Here is a 17,953-nt window from a genome sequence, read left to right as displayed (position 1 = left end):
ACATAAGTTCCTTCACTTATCTTTTACCCAGAAGCAGCTGAAAAGAACGACAATAGATCATCAGCAACTACAATGGATAACGTGGATAACGTCATGAACGTTGAATTAATGTGAGATGGAGGACATAGTATATGACGCCATCGGTAAACCATCTAAAATGAACCAAATGGAAGCTGAGGAGCTCTCTGATCGTGAAGGAGGAAAGGCAATGAAAGCTAAAGAACAAAACGACATTGTCAGCAAATCATCTGGCACGAACCAACTACAACCCCCAAAACCATCTGAAACGAGCCAAGTTGACGATGCTGCATTTCATAGTATTAATATTGGGACCAATTAAGGTGATGTCGTTGAAAAGCAATTCAATGTTACAGGAGCAATGTACAATGTGTATGGTGACCAGATTAACAACATATCCTACTGTGGTAAGTGATTCACGTGTGTGACCATAGTCAAAGGATAAGTCGGCATTAACACATCTGTAATAATCAGTGATTAAACTTTTGGAATTATCAGAACTTCTCATCCTTAACAAGAAAAAAAAAACCTCCTGCCATTACCAATTTTATTTATCTGCCGCGTCATGCATACTAATAATGCCAATGATGATCATGATGGTGGCGACAGTTGTGGTGGTGTTGATGATGCTGATGATAATGATGACGATAATCAAACCTCTACTTACTACTAATACATGTAGTATACATAGTGGTAACAGTGGCGACACCAGGAGTTTTTTCAGGGGGGGATCGACAAATTTTGCGCAAAATTGCCGCAAAAAGTGGACATTTACGAATTTTAGGGGTTTTACCTCAAAAATGAGGGGTGGGCAAACTGGGGGAGGGGGAGGGGGCAAGAACAATATTTAGGGGCAAATGCATCCCTTGTCCCTCTGTAGCGCCACCAATGAGTGGTAATAATGAGGTAATGTACTGTTTTAAAACGTCTTTAAAAACGTACCCACAAGAACATGAAGAAAGAAACATTCGTAAACCCTTAAAAACTAAATGCAGTTTCATCGGTTTCTGGTGAGACCGATAATGCGCGGGTTGACGGTATGCTCCATACTCGCTTCTCAAACCAATCACACAAAAGAAGTAGTCGATTAAAATTCCATGTAATTCTATAGTTAATAGACGACAAATGCAACACAGAAGCTGAGAACAATAGTTGTTTCTATAAATAATTAACTTATGCCATCATATTTATATTTTAATAGCTCATGAGAAGAGAGACACCAAAATGGACCCGCCAGACACGACACCAAAAGGTATACTCGCTGCTCTCATTTTAAGAATAAATCATGCAGTTCAACCTTTAGCAGCAGGTAAAGTGGTGGGCGGAGGTGTTTTTGATGCGCAGAGCATGCAAATGACAAGTCACCTGCTAGCTAAAGGTCGTAAAGCACAACTACATTGCCACAATTGGGCCATTTTAGAGTTTCCTCGCAAGTATATTGTCACTTGATTCATTCAAATGCATTGCATCATGAATTATTTCTGAAATATTAAACATTTTATGAAAACAATACAGAGGAGTTAGAAGATTATAACTTCAGTCATACAGGTACGTATGTTTGAATACAATTTTAATTTGTAATTTACACGCAAATCTATGCTTCATATTTATGAGGCTTTGTATCTGCAGCATGTTTTAAGACGTCAGTTACATGTTTAATTGCATTTAGTTGCATAATATTAATGAACAGATCTCATATTCTTTACCATTTATTGTAATGTCGATAAAATGGTTTATTCGTAATTCGTATTCGTAAATTAAAGGTTTCATTAGACTCGACGTCGGGCAAGTAATGTATAAAACTGTCAATTTGAATTTTGACAACATTTAAATTAAATAACCTTTAATTCCGTTTTCCTATATATTTTCCTCTTTTTTGTGAAGGCAACACATACTTGCAAGACATCAGAGGACGACTGGAAACATTTTACAGAGAAACCTATTGCCATATTCAATTTCTTCCAACGATGGTAGATGAAACACGCGATACGGATAAGGTGTTTATGGAACCTGAATTACAGTTACAGATATTATGCAAAAGCCAGCAAACTGTGAGTTTAACTTGTACTGATTTGCTGTCATTGAAGATTGAAGATCAAGAGAAAATCAAAAACCATGTAGTTGTGGTTGGTAGCCCTGGTAGTGGAAAGTCAACACTTATACACAATGGATTAGCTTATAATTGGAGGAAGGATGGTAAAGAATCAGATGTAAACCTTCTCTTTGTAATAGATATGTGTAAGGTAGAACAAGGGTCTGATGTATTTGAGATTATAGAAGATCAGTTGCTTAGAGGTGAACCAAGAGAGAAGCTTGAAAGGTTGATGGAAGACAATGCTAAATCAATTGCTTTTCTCTTGGACGGCTATGATGAGGTATCTCAAAATTGGGAGGGGAAGGCAAAAGGAAAGAGTCTATCTGCTGTTCTAGATGGTACATGGTTATCTGGTAGCCGTGTTATAGTTACTACCAGACAAGAGAAGTTGTATGAATTCAAAAAGCGATACCGAGGTTATACTCCAGTAGATTTGATAGGATTTTCCGAGGTAGCGACTGTGGAGTTCATAAAGAGAGAAGTAAAGTCAAGCACGAGTGCAAAGAATCTAGAAAAAAGCAATAGCAAATCTTCCCTCTACGTTGTCATGGTTGTCTAAGAATCCCCTTACTCTTTCAATGCTATGTATCCTATGGAAAGACGACGATGAGTTACCTAAAGGAGTAACGTCCTTGTATCATAAAGTAATTAACTTCATGATGGAAAGGTCTTATCCAGATTCAAATTATCCCAAAACCATCCCCAACGTTGACAAAGTTCTACAAGGTGTGGGGAAATATGCACTGCAAGATCTTTGTGGCCACAAAGTTACGATAGAAGAAGTCCCGACTAACTATTTGCAAGTATCCCAACGTTTAGGAATTTGTTCAACCCACAAAAAACGTGAAGGGTTTAAGCAAAAAGAATTCCTGACGTTTCCCATACACAAAAGTTTTCAGGAGTTTTGTGCTGCTGCGTATCTTGCAGATATGGCGGATACAAATCAAGTTGAGTTCTTATTAGCCATAAAACAGGTTGATGATAATAAGAGCTTACTCCAGTTTTGTTGTGGTATTAGCTTGACAGCTGCTTCACCCATACTGAAGCACCTAGTACGTGAGACAGTAGTTGACGTAAGAAGTGAGGATACATGCATATTTGGTGCAGGTCCACGTGTTGCTTATCCGTGGAAACTTCCTCTCCTTCTTTTGTTTGAGGCCGAGTCGCAGAGGTCAGAGGACTTTATGCAAACTAGCCCACAACTACATGCCCTTCTCAGCCCCTTATTTGAAAGGATACGGATGAATTATGGAAATTGGCCTGTTGACAAGGAAATATCCTCTGTCATCAAATACTTCATCTCCAAAAATTATGCACATTCTTGGCTATCTAATGTCAAGTTTGCTGTCATCAATTTTGAGACAAAAATTGATATTGGCCCTTCACTAGCTCGAGAGCAAACAAACCTTGTACAGTCCCTGCCAAATCTTAGCAGATTGATTCTGATTTCATCTTCTCCAGATTCACAAGTGTCTTGCTCACAGATTCTACGTAATCTGAGGTTAGCAAATTGTCGGAAGGGTCAAGAGGGAAGACGTCAACAACGTACACATATTAAGGTCATTTTTTCACGGTTTCAACTACCCGAGCTTGACTTGCTAATTTTCCTTTCCAACCAGGTGATACCGTTTACTGTGACCCTGGACACAGTGACATTAGTTGAAGAAACAGAACGAAGTACAACGTTTCCTGTCACCTCATCCAATAAACCCATTGTCCGTGTTAGGGTATGGAGAAGTCAATCACTTGATACTTCTTTGACATCAGTTGCCCCATACTTGGGTAGCCCATATGTAGGATATAAGCACGTGGGCATATCTGAAACTGCGGGAGTGGCTTTGCCACAAGTGACAATTGCCTCAGTGAATAAGTTGGTTGTCCAAAATAGTGCAAGTATTAGACATCGATCACTTGAACCATCTTTGAGTAGGATACTTTCTAGAGCACATGCGCCTATTGAATTATCACTGAACTGGGGGTACTGAGCCTATCTTTAATGTAAGCTGTTTAAGTGCCCCTGAGTTGGGACTACGACGTGAGTATTACCAACGTCTGCGTGCTCTACAACAAGCCCTATCGTTTTACTGTTTCAATTCGTTTCCCTTACCAAAAAACATTATAACAAAGCTTTTGCTATCCGGATGTGCTTTGAACCTACAGGCATTTACAAAAATGTGCAGCAGTCAAGATCTCCTCTCTGAGATAACTCTAAAAAATGTGTATGTTTCTGGGAACGTAACGAAAAAATACGTGAATGAAAATGTCAAAAAATGTAGTCTCGAAGGTGTGGTGTTTCGTGGCAATTTGGCAAATCTTGTCCAACAATTTCCTGAACTTAGAGAGTATCACCTGACTAATGTTAATTTGCAGGATGAAATTGGGGAAAAGGATGTGATGCTGACGTCGCTTCGGAATGTAACGATTTCCAGATGTATACCTGGTAGTAAAGTAACTGCACTACTACGTGGTTCCACAGGAAAGCTGCAACATCTTGTTCTGAATTATACTTACATTAGTTTCGATGACATAACAGCACTAGCTCAGTCATTACAATACACGCCGTCACTACAGCATCTTAACCTGACTGAGAATTACATTGGTTTAGATGGATCATCAGCACTAGCTCGGTCATTCAAACACACCCCAGCACTACAGCATCTTAATCTGACTAGGAATAGCATTGGTTCAGATGGGGCGTCAGCACTGGCTCAGTCATTACAACACACTCCAGAACTACAGTATCTTAACCTGGCTGGGAATATGATTGGTTCAGATGGGACATCAGCACTGGCTCAGTCATTCAAACACACTTCACCACTGCAACATCTTAACCTGGCTGATAATATGATTGGTTCAGATGGGGCATCGACACTAGCTCAGTCATTCAAACACACCCCAGCACTACAGCATCTTAACTTGGCTGGAAATAGGATTTGTTCTGATGGGGCGTCAGCACTGGCTCAGGCATTCCAACACACAACAGCACTACAGTATCTTGACCTGACTTGGAATATGATTGGTTCAGATGGGGTATCGGCGCTGGCTCAGTCATTCAAACACACACCAGGACTACAGCATCTTAACTTGGCTGGGAATAGCATTAGTTCAGATGAGGGATCAAAAATTAAAGAAATTCTGTCACACCTTGAGAGACTGAAACTAATATTTTAAATGTGAAGGCTTTATTACCATAGATTGGTACTGGATTTGAAGGAGTGGGTGTTTTCATCATCTAACAAAATCCGATCATTATGTGACAATGGGCCTTTTCAAGTTTAATTTTGATCATTAATTTAATCGTGACTAATTATGGTAGACCGAACATTTTGGATGAATAAACCACATTTTGGACCTTTATGATCAAATATTTGGATTTTTCTCCAAATTTCGAAGAAGTCCTTCATTATTCCCTTTCCAAAATTGTATACCTTCATATATTTGTCTTTGTTACTTTAGGAGGATTGAGATTGAAAACCATGGCCGGATGTGGCCGCTACCGGACTTGAACTGTATCGACGTTTTTTAAAGACGTGCACAGTCTTGATGGTATTAGGATTTTCAAGCCCAGGTTATACTGCACCCTGTTGTCAATTCTTTCAGTCTACTGCGACACTCATTACTGCCCTAACTTGTGACTGGCGGCGGTTGGTTGAGCGCTTTGGTCCCGGTAACCCTCCCTCTCCAGCTGCAGATACTGTCATGACATCAAAAGGATTTTCTGGTTGAATAACTCCGAACATGTGTCGGGCACATGCCAGCTAACCAAAATAATAGATCAAGCACCAGTTAGCACCCATTCTAGAGCACGGCAAAGCAAGACACTTGCCCATGGGGATACCCCATCACCGCCAGATGACCAGCCTAATCTGTAGTAAGCGGACGGGATCCGGTGCCTCCAACCCTACCAAGCAGCTGCAATCAACACTAAATCTTGCTAACTGGAGTTATTTGAAGGAATGAGAACAAGTAAAAGATATGGCTTGCTGACCTGGCTGCAGTTAATGAGATGTATTAATGCAACTTGTCAAGTTAATGCCCATACGTGACCTTTATAGTCACTTGGGGATATAGTCCATAGGGCCGGGCTTGCAAGATGGAACCCTTTGAAGAAAATGCAAGCACCTTTCAAGGACACTGACACATGGTCCTAGCCTTCAAATTAGATGTACTGTTGGAATGTCCTCCTGGTCTTCTTCAGCAGGAGGAATGTGTGGTTCTGCAACTAATTCCCAACTACCAAACGTCTTGTTGTTTCTCGCCAGCCACAACGTATAGGTAGCTCGTAGCGCCACTTTTGATATTATAGTGTCTAGTGACATCTTTACTTCCTTATTTGTCAGGCCAAAGATTTTGTAGTATGTTCTCAGTGTCTCATTAGTGAAGCCTCTGGATACAACTTTTACATGCACGAATTTATGTTAATTCCAGATGATACCACAAATCCGTATATGAAAACATTAAAAGTCAAATAATATTTGATAATGAAGAGCTGAAAAAAGTCAGCATTGGTTCAAAGCAAATTGTCAGTAAAACGTGGCCCAACCCTATTATATTACCCCCCCCCCCCATCACTTTCGTGCCATATGGCACGAAATGGCTTAATATGCATGTAAAAAATATTTACACAAATAGGGTCTTATCTTTTGAAGTTTTGATAATTTATCACTTCTCTATCAACAAAAACCTTTTTCCTAATGTAACTACCATTTACACATCATAAAATGGTTTAAAATGTTTCAAACTTTTTAAATATAATCCAAGTTAACTCAGATTTCTTTCATTTTATGTAGAAACACGGCAGTGTATTTAAAACTGCAAGAAAATGCCACATAGATGTACTCATACACTTCAAAAATGTAAATCAAAATATGTTTTCATCATATCTGGCTATGAGCTCAATAATTATTCATGAGCTAATTTGCATAAAATTTACATAATTATTTATTAAACTTGTTTTTCTAAAAGCTTAAGTCCAAGCTTGCCAATGGTATGCCACTTATTGGTTTTTACCCAACCGATAACACTGCAATGCAGTAGTTAATATGATGCCCCCACACCACTCAAATATACCATTTTTGTGGGGGTAATAGAATAGGGTTAAAGGATGTATCCGGTAATCACAACATTATGCCTCATATGTTAGAAAATTAATTATGAAGCACGAATCACGTGGTTTTATTTTAAACAAACTCATATTGACCATAAAAACGAATTCAAACAGCCGTCTCTCAACACGCGATATTCAAAATTCCAGGGCGCCGAGATTGTCTAGTGCAATGACGTCCCAGTAATACAATGAAGGCTGAAAACAATTGAGCACAAATAACCACGACGTCATTGCACAGGACAATTTCGGCGCGGGAATTTTGATTATCGCGTGTTGAGAGCCGGGGTGTTTTTATTCATTTTTATGGTCAATATGAGATTGTTTTAAATAAAAGCATGTGATTCGTGCTTGATAATTATTTTTCTAACATATAAGGCATGATGTTGCGATTGCCGGAGTCATCCTTTAAACCTAACTAAACACAGCCAAATTAAAAAGTCGCCACTAGTTCCATCCCCATTCAATCAGAGTCTGATGAGTTTATGGCAAAAAAAATTTATATAATAATTTTCTATATACTTTCCTTCGAAGGTTGATACCAAATTTGATATCAAAAGTTTAATCATTGTGAGCATAGGAACCGTTGTTTGGAAATTCGTGCAATTTTAAAAATGACATAGGGAGTTGTACCAAGAATTACGTCGCCTGAATAGGCCGGCATGTTAATCGATTATAAACCATCTCTTCTCAACATCTACACATCTACAGGCATCTGAGAGGCACAGTGTCATCGACCCTATATCTTCATGGCATAAATCGCCATGGTAAGTTGAATCCACAGCCACGATTGGCCATTTGGTTCAGACCTTTGAAGCTCTTTGAGACGAAGAATTAGTCGAGGGACATGACTAAGGCTACACACAATAGCCGGGTAATTGATCTTGGTTGTGCGTGAATAAGCTTGTATACCCCATTGAGGTCAATGGTCATCGACTTTTATACTGCCTAGTAGTGAGTGCAGCTGTACTACACGCTGTAGTACCACGCTACACGCTACAGGACCAACGCAATATAAAATTAGAGTTTTGGTCAAATTTTGAGTTCAAAGCGCACGGCCAATTTTCAAAGCGCATTTTAGCGACTATCATATCTGTTCAACACGTATTTTCAAGTGTATGAGACCACATCTGGTTTCTTGAGAAAAAAATCATTTACGGGAGATATTCATCATTTTCTAACCCGGTATACGAAGATTTTCGTCTGATATCAAAATCGTGCATAGCAATTCACGTGTATCGATCCCGTGTATTCATTTTAGTGTCTCTGCTGCACCAAATAATTATTAGCCAGGCGGTGTCGGTGTGAGAGGTCTAATTTCATTGTCAAAATGCAAATCAAATACCCCGCTCTTTTAATTGTGCGCAGGCAAGTGTACAATGATTCCTGTACGGGTTGCTTCGGGCCACATAATAAGCTGATACCATGCATTGGCTTTTGCGTGGTCAATTCGTAATTTGTCATTTTTAAAATTTCCAAACAACGGTTCCTATGCTCACGATAATTAAACCTTTGATATCAAATTTGGTATCAACTGTCGAAGGAAAGTGTATAGAAAATTATTATATATATTATTTTGCCATAAACTCATCAGACTCTGATTAAATGGGGATGGATCTAGTGGCGACTTTTTAATTTGGCTGTGTTTATATGGTGAAAGAAAAAGAGTACACCAACTTGAAGTGGGGAAACAAATAAAATACAGACTAGACGGTATTGTTTTATGAACTTAGTTTAGTTTTATTGGATAAAGTTAAGTATTTGAACCCTGAATGACCTCTGCTGACATTGATCAACCTTATTGTGACAGCATTAAGAGGTAACTTGGGCATATGACCTCTGAATGACCTTTGACCCGTCCAACTAGTGTAACCAGTCATGTGTGTATCATAGTTAAGAATGTAAGTATCCCTATAATGACCGAAATTACCATTGAGTGACCTTTGATTCCAAACTGTGTTCTATCCATATGAAACGCAACTAGATGGTTCTTCTGACCAAGTTTTGTGTTCATAACATGTTGTTTGAAGTAACAGAAACATTTAGCTGATGTTCACAACATAGCCCTTGTAATTCATACATTATGATACAAATTAGGAGATGGAATGACACGGTAATAAAGTTATCTGGATCTGTAATTAAACATTATTGAATATATTAAGATAATATACAATTAGAACAACGGTTGAAATGTAAAAGTAGTTTAATCAGTGTAAAACAACTATAGTTAATGTGTATGAAATGTCAATTGTTGGAAAATAAATATAGTTAGTGAACAATTTAATTTGATACATAACCCATAATTGGAAGTCTTTCGAGTTCGTTCTTTGGAGAGACATAAAACGCTGTGTCATCGCTTGCACCACATACTGTCGACATTTGTTGACATTTTTGAGATATTTGGTACATGTATCTGTATTGTTGTGTACTACAGCTACAAATACACCAAATTTCCAAATTTCGTTTCATTCGGCTGCGGAGCGGGCGACTACAAAGTTCCTTCAAGAAATTATAGCATATGCTTGTAAATTGTTGCTGATATCCCCTAGCAGCTTCTGTATATAGGTCAGATAGCTTGTCCTTTGTCGCCCTGATCTCATTTTATCGTGTGATGGAACATAAAGAGCATAACTTCTACAGGGCTCCTCCACTGGCGCCCTCAGGATGTGTCCAAGGAAGCGAAGTTGACGCCGCCTTACAAGGTGGATGAGAGGCTTTGTTAAAATTTGTTTCAAAACTAAATATGACACAATTAGTGAGATATTATTTAAGTAATAATGTTTAGATGGCGGATTAAAAAAAATTACGTTTCACATACTGTCGTATCTGCATCGTATCTATAACATTGTTTAATTTGATCGCCTTATTCTCAAGAAAACATTTTCACATACTTCGCACAATGTCGTATCTCTAATGCGAACTTCACATAATGTCGTTATGTCTATTGCGATTGCCATACTCTCACGAAAATCGGGAGTCAGATATGGGAAAAGGGTGTTTCACATACAGATCTATTTTTGATGCCATATATTTAAGATGGAAAACGTGATATAATTTTATAGAAATTACAGAGTTAATGCAGCCTTTGACCCATGATTTCATTCGTTTATGAGGTAATATACATTTCTCAAACAAATTATTTTCCTATTTCGTTTGCCGAGAGAAGTAATTTGAGACCAGTTACAATTGAATCGGTGACAATTTGGCCTATGTGCATGAGATATTTGACATTTTACATAATTTACTCTGTAACTCCCGAACTAAGCACCCTAGTGCAATTATGACAATTGACTTTTTTTAATTCCTACTAATGAGAGGAACCAATTGAGGTATATTACAACGTGGTAGAAGAAATTTTAAATTTTGTCCCCATTATGACTTTTGACCCCTCGTGGGACATAGGGGCATAGAAACAAAATCATTTAACTATGTAGCAAGACAAAATGTTAACTCAAATATCACTACACCACGCCATGTACTATATCACGATTATTTTGATATGTGATCAATTTGGGGAAAACCCGGAAATTAATGACCCGTAACTATAGTATTGCCAATGCCGCGGTTTTTCCGCCAAAAAAGGGCTTTGTTATTTTTCCAACACTTGAATGGTCACATAATACAATGGTTAAGACAGACAATTTAAAAGTCTTATAATTTCACTTGATGACTGAACTTTTGGCAAAAGCTGTATAGAGCGGAAACAAAATCTCGTTCACATCAATTACATTCTTGTGGCATGATCATATTGGAGGTGTGGTAACTGCAAGTTTAGAAGCTGCGGATATTTACTGACGAAATCATGGCCACTACCTAGTTCTATATGGTAAGCTATGTGTTGAGCTACGGGTGGACTGTTCCTGCTATAAATCTAATGTATTCAGCATTTCACATTCATATCGGGAGGCATTTAATTTGGAATACTCTTCTTGTATATATAATGTTGTTCAGAATTCATGTTTATATTAACCATATAGTGTACTTGTTACTATAATCAAATTAAGTATTTCTTGGCCTAACTGGAACACTGTGAACGCTAGTGGCTCCGCGATAAACACACGCGAATATAGCGCGGTACAGAAGAAAGTATACACGCGCCTTACACTGCGTACACGCTTAGTACACTACATGGACGCAACGCGCATGTTCCAGTTTGGCCAAGAAATACTTAAATTGATTATAGTATTTAAATTAGATTTTTAATTTCTGTTCACGTTTCACCTTTGTTGTTGTGAATATAAAATTCGGATGGTGATGATGCTGTTACATTTTCATTTTCCATTTTCTTGATTTTAATACCGCTGTCCGCCCCAGTAGCGTAGCTAGGATTTTCAAGAGAGGGTGGGGGCAAGGGGGAGGAGACTTTCATCGTTCTAGGGGATGGGAAACAACAAACATAGATAAGCAGTGCAGTAGCTCAAGTTTTTCTCGCCCTTAGAAACTATGGTAACCCTCAGCGATTGACCAAACAGCACTACATTGTGACGTGTTTTGTTGAAGACAATGTATAACGATCCTACTTCATACACCGAAAACTTAAATTGGTCAGCTTGACTAACGTAAAGTTAGTCCAGATGGTGCCCATCTTGACTAACGTAAGGCTAGACAAGCCTGCTTGACTAACGTGCTTGACTAACTTTGAAGTTAGTCGAGCAGGCTTGACTAAGTTGCCTGACTAGCTTGGACGTTAGTCAAGCCTGCTTGACTAGCTTAGTTTAGTCGCTTGACTAGTTTATGACTAACTGTAACTTAGTCCAGATGGTATCCATTTTGACTAACCTAACGTTAGTCAAGCAGTCCTAAGATAGTCAGGCAGCTGCTTGACTAGTGTGCTGCGAACCTCGTTACTGGTAAAAAAAAAGTCAATTGTGGAAGTTTATCTTGTCTGGTGGGATTTATTCTCATAGGAGTTGCGTTTTGAAACTGATATATTTGCTTGAAGAAAATCCTCTTACCTGGTTATCATGATTACAGCAAATTTATGACCATTTACCTTCTTTGGGATTTGAACTCGGACCTGGAGATTACAAACCCTCTACACTCACCACTAGACCATGCAGGCACTTACAAGTCGTGAAACTTATTATCAGTACTTATCATGTTTAGTATGCTTACCTAGTAATCGCATGTGGATATCCAAAATATCCCTAACATTAAAACCATCAGAAAGCTCTTAAAAATATAAACAGTAATGTTGTTAACAATGATCCTAGTGCCAGGTTGTCAATCCTAAACTTTCCATTCCGATAACTATTACTAGACAACTATATACGTATAATGGGGCAGTCATTTCATAGCAATTTCCTATGTGTTGAACATGCATGTTCAAAGCGGTTGCGCAATTTTGTATTGCGAAATGAAAGTTACGAAAGTCATTGGCTTGACCAACCTAAAGCTAGTCAAGCCGATTTGTCTCTTCAAATTGGTCAAGCCATCGATATTGTACGCTAGTCAAGCACCGCATTACAAGTTAGTCAAGCAGGCTTGACTAGCTTATCAAAATTGCAAGCCTCCATCAGGCTTGACTAGCTTGAGCTTCGGACTTGACTAACGTTAGGTTGGTCAGGCTGGCTGGACTAACCTGCTTGACTAGCTTTAAGTTAGTCAAGCAACTGCCTGACTAGTTTAAGTTTTCAGTGTACTGATTTACGATATCACGGAACTAAATGTCTACTCTTTTATTTTCTAATAGGCCTACCAATTTACCTGATATGAAAATCATAAAGAAAGTGAAGACTTTCGAAGATTATTGATTATTCTAAATATATGTAATTAACTACACCAAAACTGTCTTTAAGCGACGTGTTTAAAAACACGTCGCTTTAATGTTGTTCTTTGTTATTTGCAATTATTATATTCTACAACCGAACCGTAACCAAAGTTAGATTTGCCCTTAGGTGAATAATGAACAAAGGTATATACGTGGCAAAGTGAAATATAATAATATTTAACCGTCATGCATTTAAATACAATAGTATTATTTACCATGCAGATATGCTCGTTTTCTTCTACGCAATGGGCACATGATTTTTAGCTACAATTCTTTATTAGGAGATACAATATATTTGCTTTGGATAAATAATATTATCTATTACGTTGTCAAAACTCTATTGAGAATGGCTTAGTGGTAGATCTTGTTTCCAAATGCTTTTAGGTGGTACTAGACCCCTTGATAAATTTGTGACTATTTTTGAATTTTTCTCAAAAATTAATAACACACTGGTAACAAAGTTGTGAATATTATGGGGGCAAGGAATCCAGTTACTACACTGTAATTTTAGTGACACAAGACAAGCGGTACGTTATTTATGATAAGAAAGAGGTATCGCTAGAATGTACATCATTTCTATATAATGAACCACCTGTCTTGAATCACTGAAATTTCAGTGAAATAATTGGATTCCTTGCCCCTATCATATACATAACTTTTGTTACCAGTGTGTAGTTAATTTTGGAGAAAAATGCAAAATTAATCACAAATTTATCAGGTTCTGTAGTACCACCTTAAATCTTCTCTCTTTCTAGTTCTATTTTGTTTCGTCATGATGTTATAACTAAATGGTTTATAGAATATAAAATCAACACATTCCATTTTTTATTTTTTATAAAAGGTGTGTTATGATTTTATTGGTTTATAGAATATGGTTTTAATCAATAAAAAACAAAAATAAATATTAAAATCAACACATTCCATTTTTTATTTTTAAAAAAAGTGTGTTAAACAGTGGTTAAAATATCCGAGATATCCGAAAATTCCATAATATTGCTAAAGATTATATCTCAAGAACCGAACATGCTTCGGACGGGAAACAAACGTCAAAATGTACGTTTTGTAATGCGATAATGGGTAAATTGGGGTAAATTGAACGGTGGGGTAAATGGAACGCTGAGAATACAATTCCCTCAATCAAGAAAAAAATTGGGCAACATCATACCGACTGTTCCATTTACCCCAACGCCATACGTTCTGCTTTCGTTTCATACCCCAAGCGTGGGTTTACTCGGTATTTGAGTGGAAGAAAATCTCAAATGTTGTCACTGACCTTGAAGTGGTGCTACGGTTCAGTGAACATTACTAATTTAAGGGTATTGATTCCTAAATATTTGAATGTTGTGCTGAGAGTTGTCTTACAATATTGGCAATATGTTTGTTATCTACAATAACATAAATGTTTTAAACAATAAAATAGCAGATTTTAATGATGAAATTATGCAAATTAATATGCTAATTAGCTAATTAATTAGTTTGGTGTTCCATTTACCCCACAACAGATCCACTTGGGGTAACTGGAACACGGTTGACTGACTTCAAATATATATAACATGTTAATATTTTTTTTACTAATTGGTTTAATTATTATGAAATTATATACTACAAATAACTAATTCATGGTAGATTAGGCCTCCTATTGATTTTTTAAAAATCTGAAAACCATTTTTCTCTGTTATGTACCCAGAGAAAGTGTATTTTTACGTGTTATTTTACCATGTTTATAAAAAAAACATGAAAACAAAATTATTTTTGTTAATCTTTTGTTTAGTCACAAAATATATGTTAAATAAAATATTCTGATGTCTTTTCAATGTAAATATAGCTATGAATGTAGGCTCCTTGCAAGTAATGCCCTGTTCCAATTACTCAACCCACTGTTCCATTTACCCCAATTTGTTGGGGTAACTGGAACACTATGACCATGCATGTATTTGGACCGATACAAGAAACAAAGCCATAAAATGGGAGTTTATCTGTTAAAACAAGTTGTAAAAACATATTATCTACTTATTGAAACAAACAAAAATCATATATGGATACCCTCCTGACCACAGAAAGTGATTTATTGCTTAAGCGTTCCATTTACCCCAATTTACCTATAGGTTCAATTATTAATTTCACATTTGTTACTTATATCTTTGTCAAGAAGTTGCTGAAGAACATATATATCTAAAAAGCAACCAGCAACAAGAAAACTACAATGGACATCGTAGAAGGTGACAAGAAAGAAACAGAGGCTCAAATACACAGTGACGTCATCAGTAAACCATCTACAATGAACCAAATCGAAGCTATGGACATCCCTGAATATGAAGGGATGGAGATGGAACCCCAAGAACAAAGCGATGTCGTCAGGAAAGCTTCTGATATGACCCAACTCAACCCCTCAAAACCGCCTGAAATGAACCAAATTGAAGCCACTGCCATTCAAAGAATTAATATTGGGACCAATCAAGGTCATATCGTTGAAAAGGAATTCAATGTTCAAGGAGCAATGCACAATGTGTATGGTGATCAGATTAACAACATATCCTACTGTGGTAAGTCAAAATAAAGTCAAACAAAATATATCCCATGCAATATTATCACAATCTTGGAATTCGTCCAGGTGTTAGGGGGGATTTTATTTTTTAGCAATAGTACCGTGTCATGTTGATGTTGTTGATGATAATGGTGACAATGATGATGATGTTGTTGAAGATGTTGTTGTTATGTCAAGAGAATACTTAGTATATTAAATGGTAAGTTGCATGGCAGAGGCTTAAAACAATACAACTTTTTATAAACATGATAGATAATTAACTACTGTTTGTCTGTTTGTCACCATTATTTATATTTTAATAGCACATGAGAAGATAGACACCAAAATGGACCCGCCAGACACTACACCAAAAGGTATACACAGTACTCTCATTTTAGGAATAAGTCAGTTACGACCTTTAGCTAGCGGTGAAGTGTATGCATTATGGTTGACATGCGCAAAACATCCAAATACCACGTCACCTGTTAACTAAAGGTCGTAAAGCACCCGGTAAAGCGCAAGACGATGGTGCTCTAGGAACATTTAAGAGTTAAATGGTTTCTTCGAAAAATGTGTCATTTGATTTATTCGAATGCATTGCATTGTTTCTGAAATATTAACCCTAACCGTACCAAGCATCAAAAAACATCAATTTGCAAGCGCAGGTATCCCACGTGATGCGATTGCGTCATCATGCGAACCGTCATATAGACACGGATAGCTTGGTCGGCCAAGATAGACCCTTCTTCTTTCTTTCTTTCTTTCTTTCTTTCTTTCTTTCCTTCTTTCCTTCTTTCCTTCTTTCCTTCTTTCCTTCTTTCCTTTCTTTCTTTCTTTCTTTCTTTCTTTCTTTCTTTCTTTCTTTCTTTCTTCCTTCCTTCCTTCCTTCCTTCCTTCCTTCCTTCCTTCCTTCCTTCCTTCTTCTTTCTTTCTTTCTTTCTTTCTTTCTTTCTTTCTTTCTTTCTTTCTTTCTTTCTTTCTTTCTTTCTTTCTTTCTTTCTTTCTTTCTTTCTTTTTCTTTCTTTCTTTCTTTCTTTCTTTCTTTCTTTCTTTCTTTCTTTTTCTTTCTTTCTTATTTCTTTCTTATTATCGTAATATTGATGCAAGGATCCCAAACTTTTCATAAAAGAATTACGTCCACCATGAATTGCAATACCGATTAAAATGATTTATTCATAGCTTCTTATAGATAGAATAATTACCCTGTCTTGTAAACATTTACATTAATTATTATAAAATATGATTACTACACATTTGAGTTATACACATTTATCTTTATGTCCGGTTTTTTTCTCAATATCTATTCCTCACTTTTTGAAGGCGACGCATACTTACAAGACATCACAGGAAAACTGGAAACCATGTATAGAGAAACCTATTGCCATATGCAATTTCTTCCAACAATGGTAGATGAAACACGCGATACGGATAAGGTATTTATGGAGCCTGAATTGCAGTTACAGACATCATCCGACAGCCAGCAAACTGTGAGTTTAACTTGTACTGATTTGCTGTCGTTGAAGATTGAAGAGCAAGAGGAAATCAAGAATCATGTAGTTGTGGTGGGTAGCCCTGGTAGTGGAAAGTCAACACTTATACACAATGGACTAGCCTATAATTGGAGGAAGGATGATAAAGTCTCAGATGTAAACCTCCTCTTTGTAATAGATATGTGTAAGGTAGAACAAGGGTCTGATGTATTTCAGATTATAGAAGATCAGTTGCTTAGAGGTGAACCAAGAGAGAAACTTGAAAAGTTGATGGAAGTCAATGCTAAGTCAACTGCCTTTCTTTTGGACGGTTATGATGAGGTGAACCAAAATTGGGAGGGGAGGGGAAAAGGGAAGAGTCTATCTGCTGTTCTAAATGGTACATGGTTATCTGGTAGCCGTGTAATAGTCACCACCAGACCAGAGAAATTGTATGACTTCAAAAAGCATTACAAAGGCTATACTTCAGTAGATTTGATAGGGTTTCCAGATGTGGCGACAGCGGAGTACATAAAAAGAGAAGTAAAGTCAAACACGAGTGCAAAGAATCTAGAAAAGGCAATAGCAAATCTACCTTCTACGTTGTCATGGCTGTCTAAAAATCCCCTAACTCTTTCAATGCTATGTATCCTATGGCAAGACGATGATCAGTTACCTAAAGGACCTAGGCGAAATGTCAACCGTGCTAGCATGGTCAACCATGGTCAACCATGGTCAAAACATGGTTGACCATGGTTAACTATGGTCAGCGATGATCAGCCATGGTGGCTTGACCATGGTCAACCATGGTTGCCATGGTCACCATAGTATACCATGGTCAACCATGCTTTAGCATGGCCGGGCATGGTCAGCCATGGTCTTCACCTCACTTGACCATGGTTGACCATGGTCACTTTTAAGTATACCATGGTCAACCATGCTTTATCATGGGTGAGCATGGTCAGCCATGTTC

General features: G+C 37.5%; 3 protein-coding genes across 4 annotated transcripts in view; 2 read left to right on the top strand and 1 right to left on the bottom strand.

The window, feature by feature from the left end:
* LOC140171575 (neuronal acetylcholine receptor subunit alpha-3-like) overlaps positions 1-17,953 on the bottom strand; it is a 363,639-nt gene that overhangs the window by 146,894 nt on the left and 198,792 nt on the right. The gene's annotated exons all lie outside the window — the stretch shown is intronic.
* LOC140170924 (uncharacterized) lies at positions 1,986-2,672 on the top strand. Its single transcript, XM_072194122.1, has one exon. It carries the CDS (start codon positions 1,986-1,988, stop codon positions 2,670-2,672), a length of 687 nt encoding a protein of 228 aa, XP_072050223.1.
* LOC140170923 (uncharacterized) lies at positions 15,147-17,730 on the top strand. Its single transcript, XM_072194121.1, has 3 exons — positions 15,147-15,530; positions 15,835-15,885; positions 16,832-17,730. Exons 1-3 carry the CDS (start codon positions 15,191-15,193, stop codon positions 17,728-17,730), a joined length of 1,290 nt encoding a protein of 429 aa, XP_072050222.1. The 5' UTR covers positions 15,147-15,190.

This window comes from Amphiura filiformis, chromosome 15, assembly GCF_039555335.1.
Source record: "Amphiura filiformis chromosome 15, Afil_fr2py, whole genome shotgun sequence".
Taxonomy (NCBI): Eukaryota; Metazoa; Echinodermata; class Ophiuroidea; order Amphilepidida; family Amphiuridae; genus Amphiura; species Amphiura filiformis.
The sequence above is the reverse complement of the archived record's forward strand: the minus strand, read 5'-3'. Positions and strand labels throughout refer to the sequence as shown.

Bases quoted from the DNA above. Each gene is read 5' to 3' on its own strand.
- LOC140170924 (XM_072194122.1), top strand. From the start codon at position 1,986: ATGGTAGATGAAACACGCGATACGGATAAGGTGTTTATGGAACCTGAA.
- LOC140170923 (XM_072194121.1), top strand. From the start codon at position 15,191: ATGGACATCGTAGAAGGTGACAAGAAAGAAACAGAGGCTCAAATACAC. The intron at 15,531-15,834 runs GTAAGTCAAAAT...ATATTTTAATAG, and splicing joins TAACAACATATCCTACTGTG to CACATGAGAAGATAGACACC. The intron at 15,886-16,831 runs GTATACACAGTA...CACTTTTTGAAG, and splicing joins GCCAGACACTACACCAAAAG to GCGACGCATACTTACAAGAC.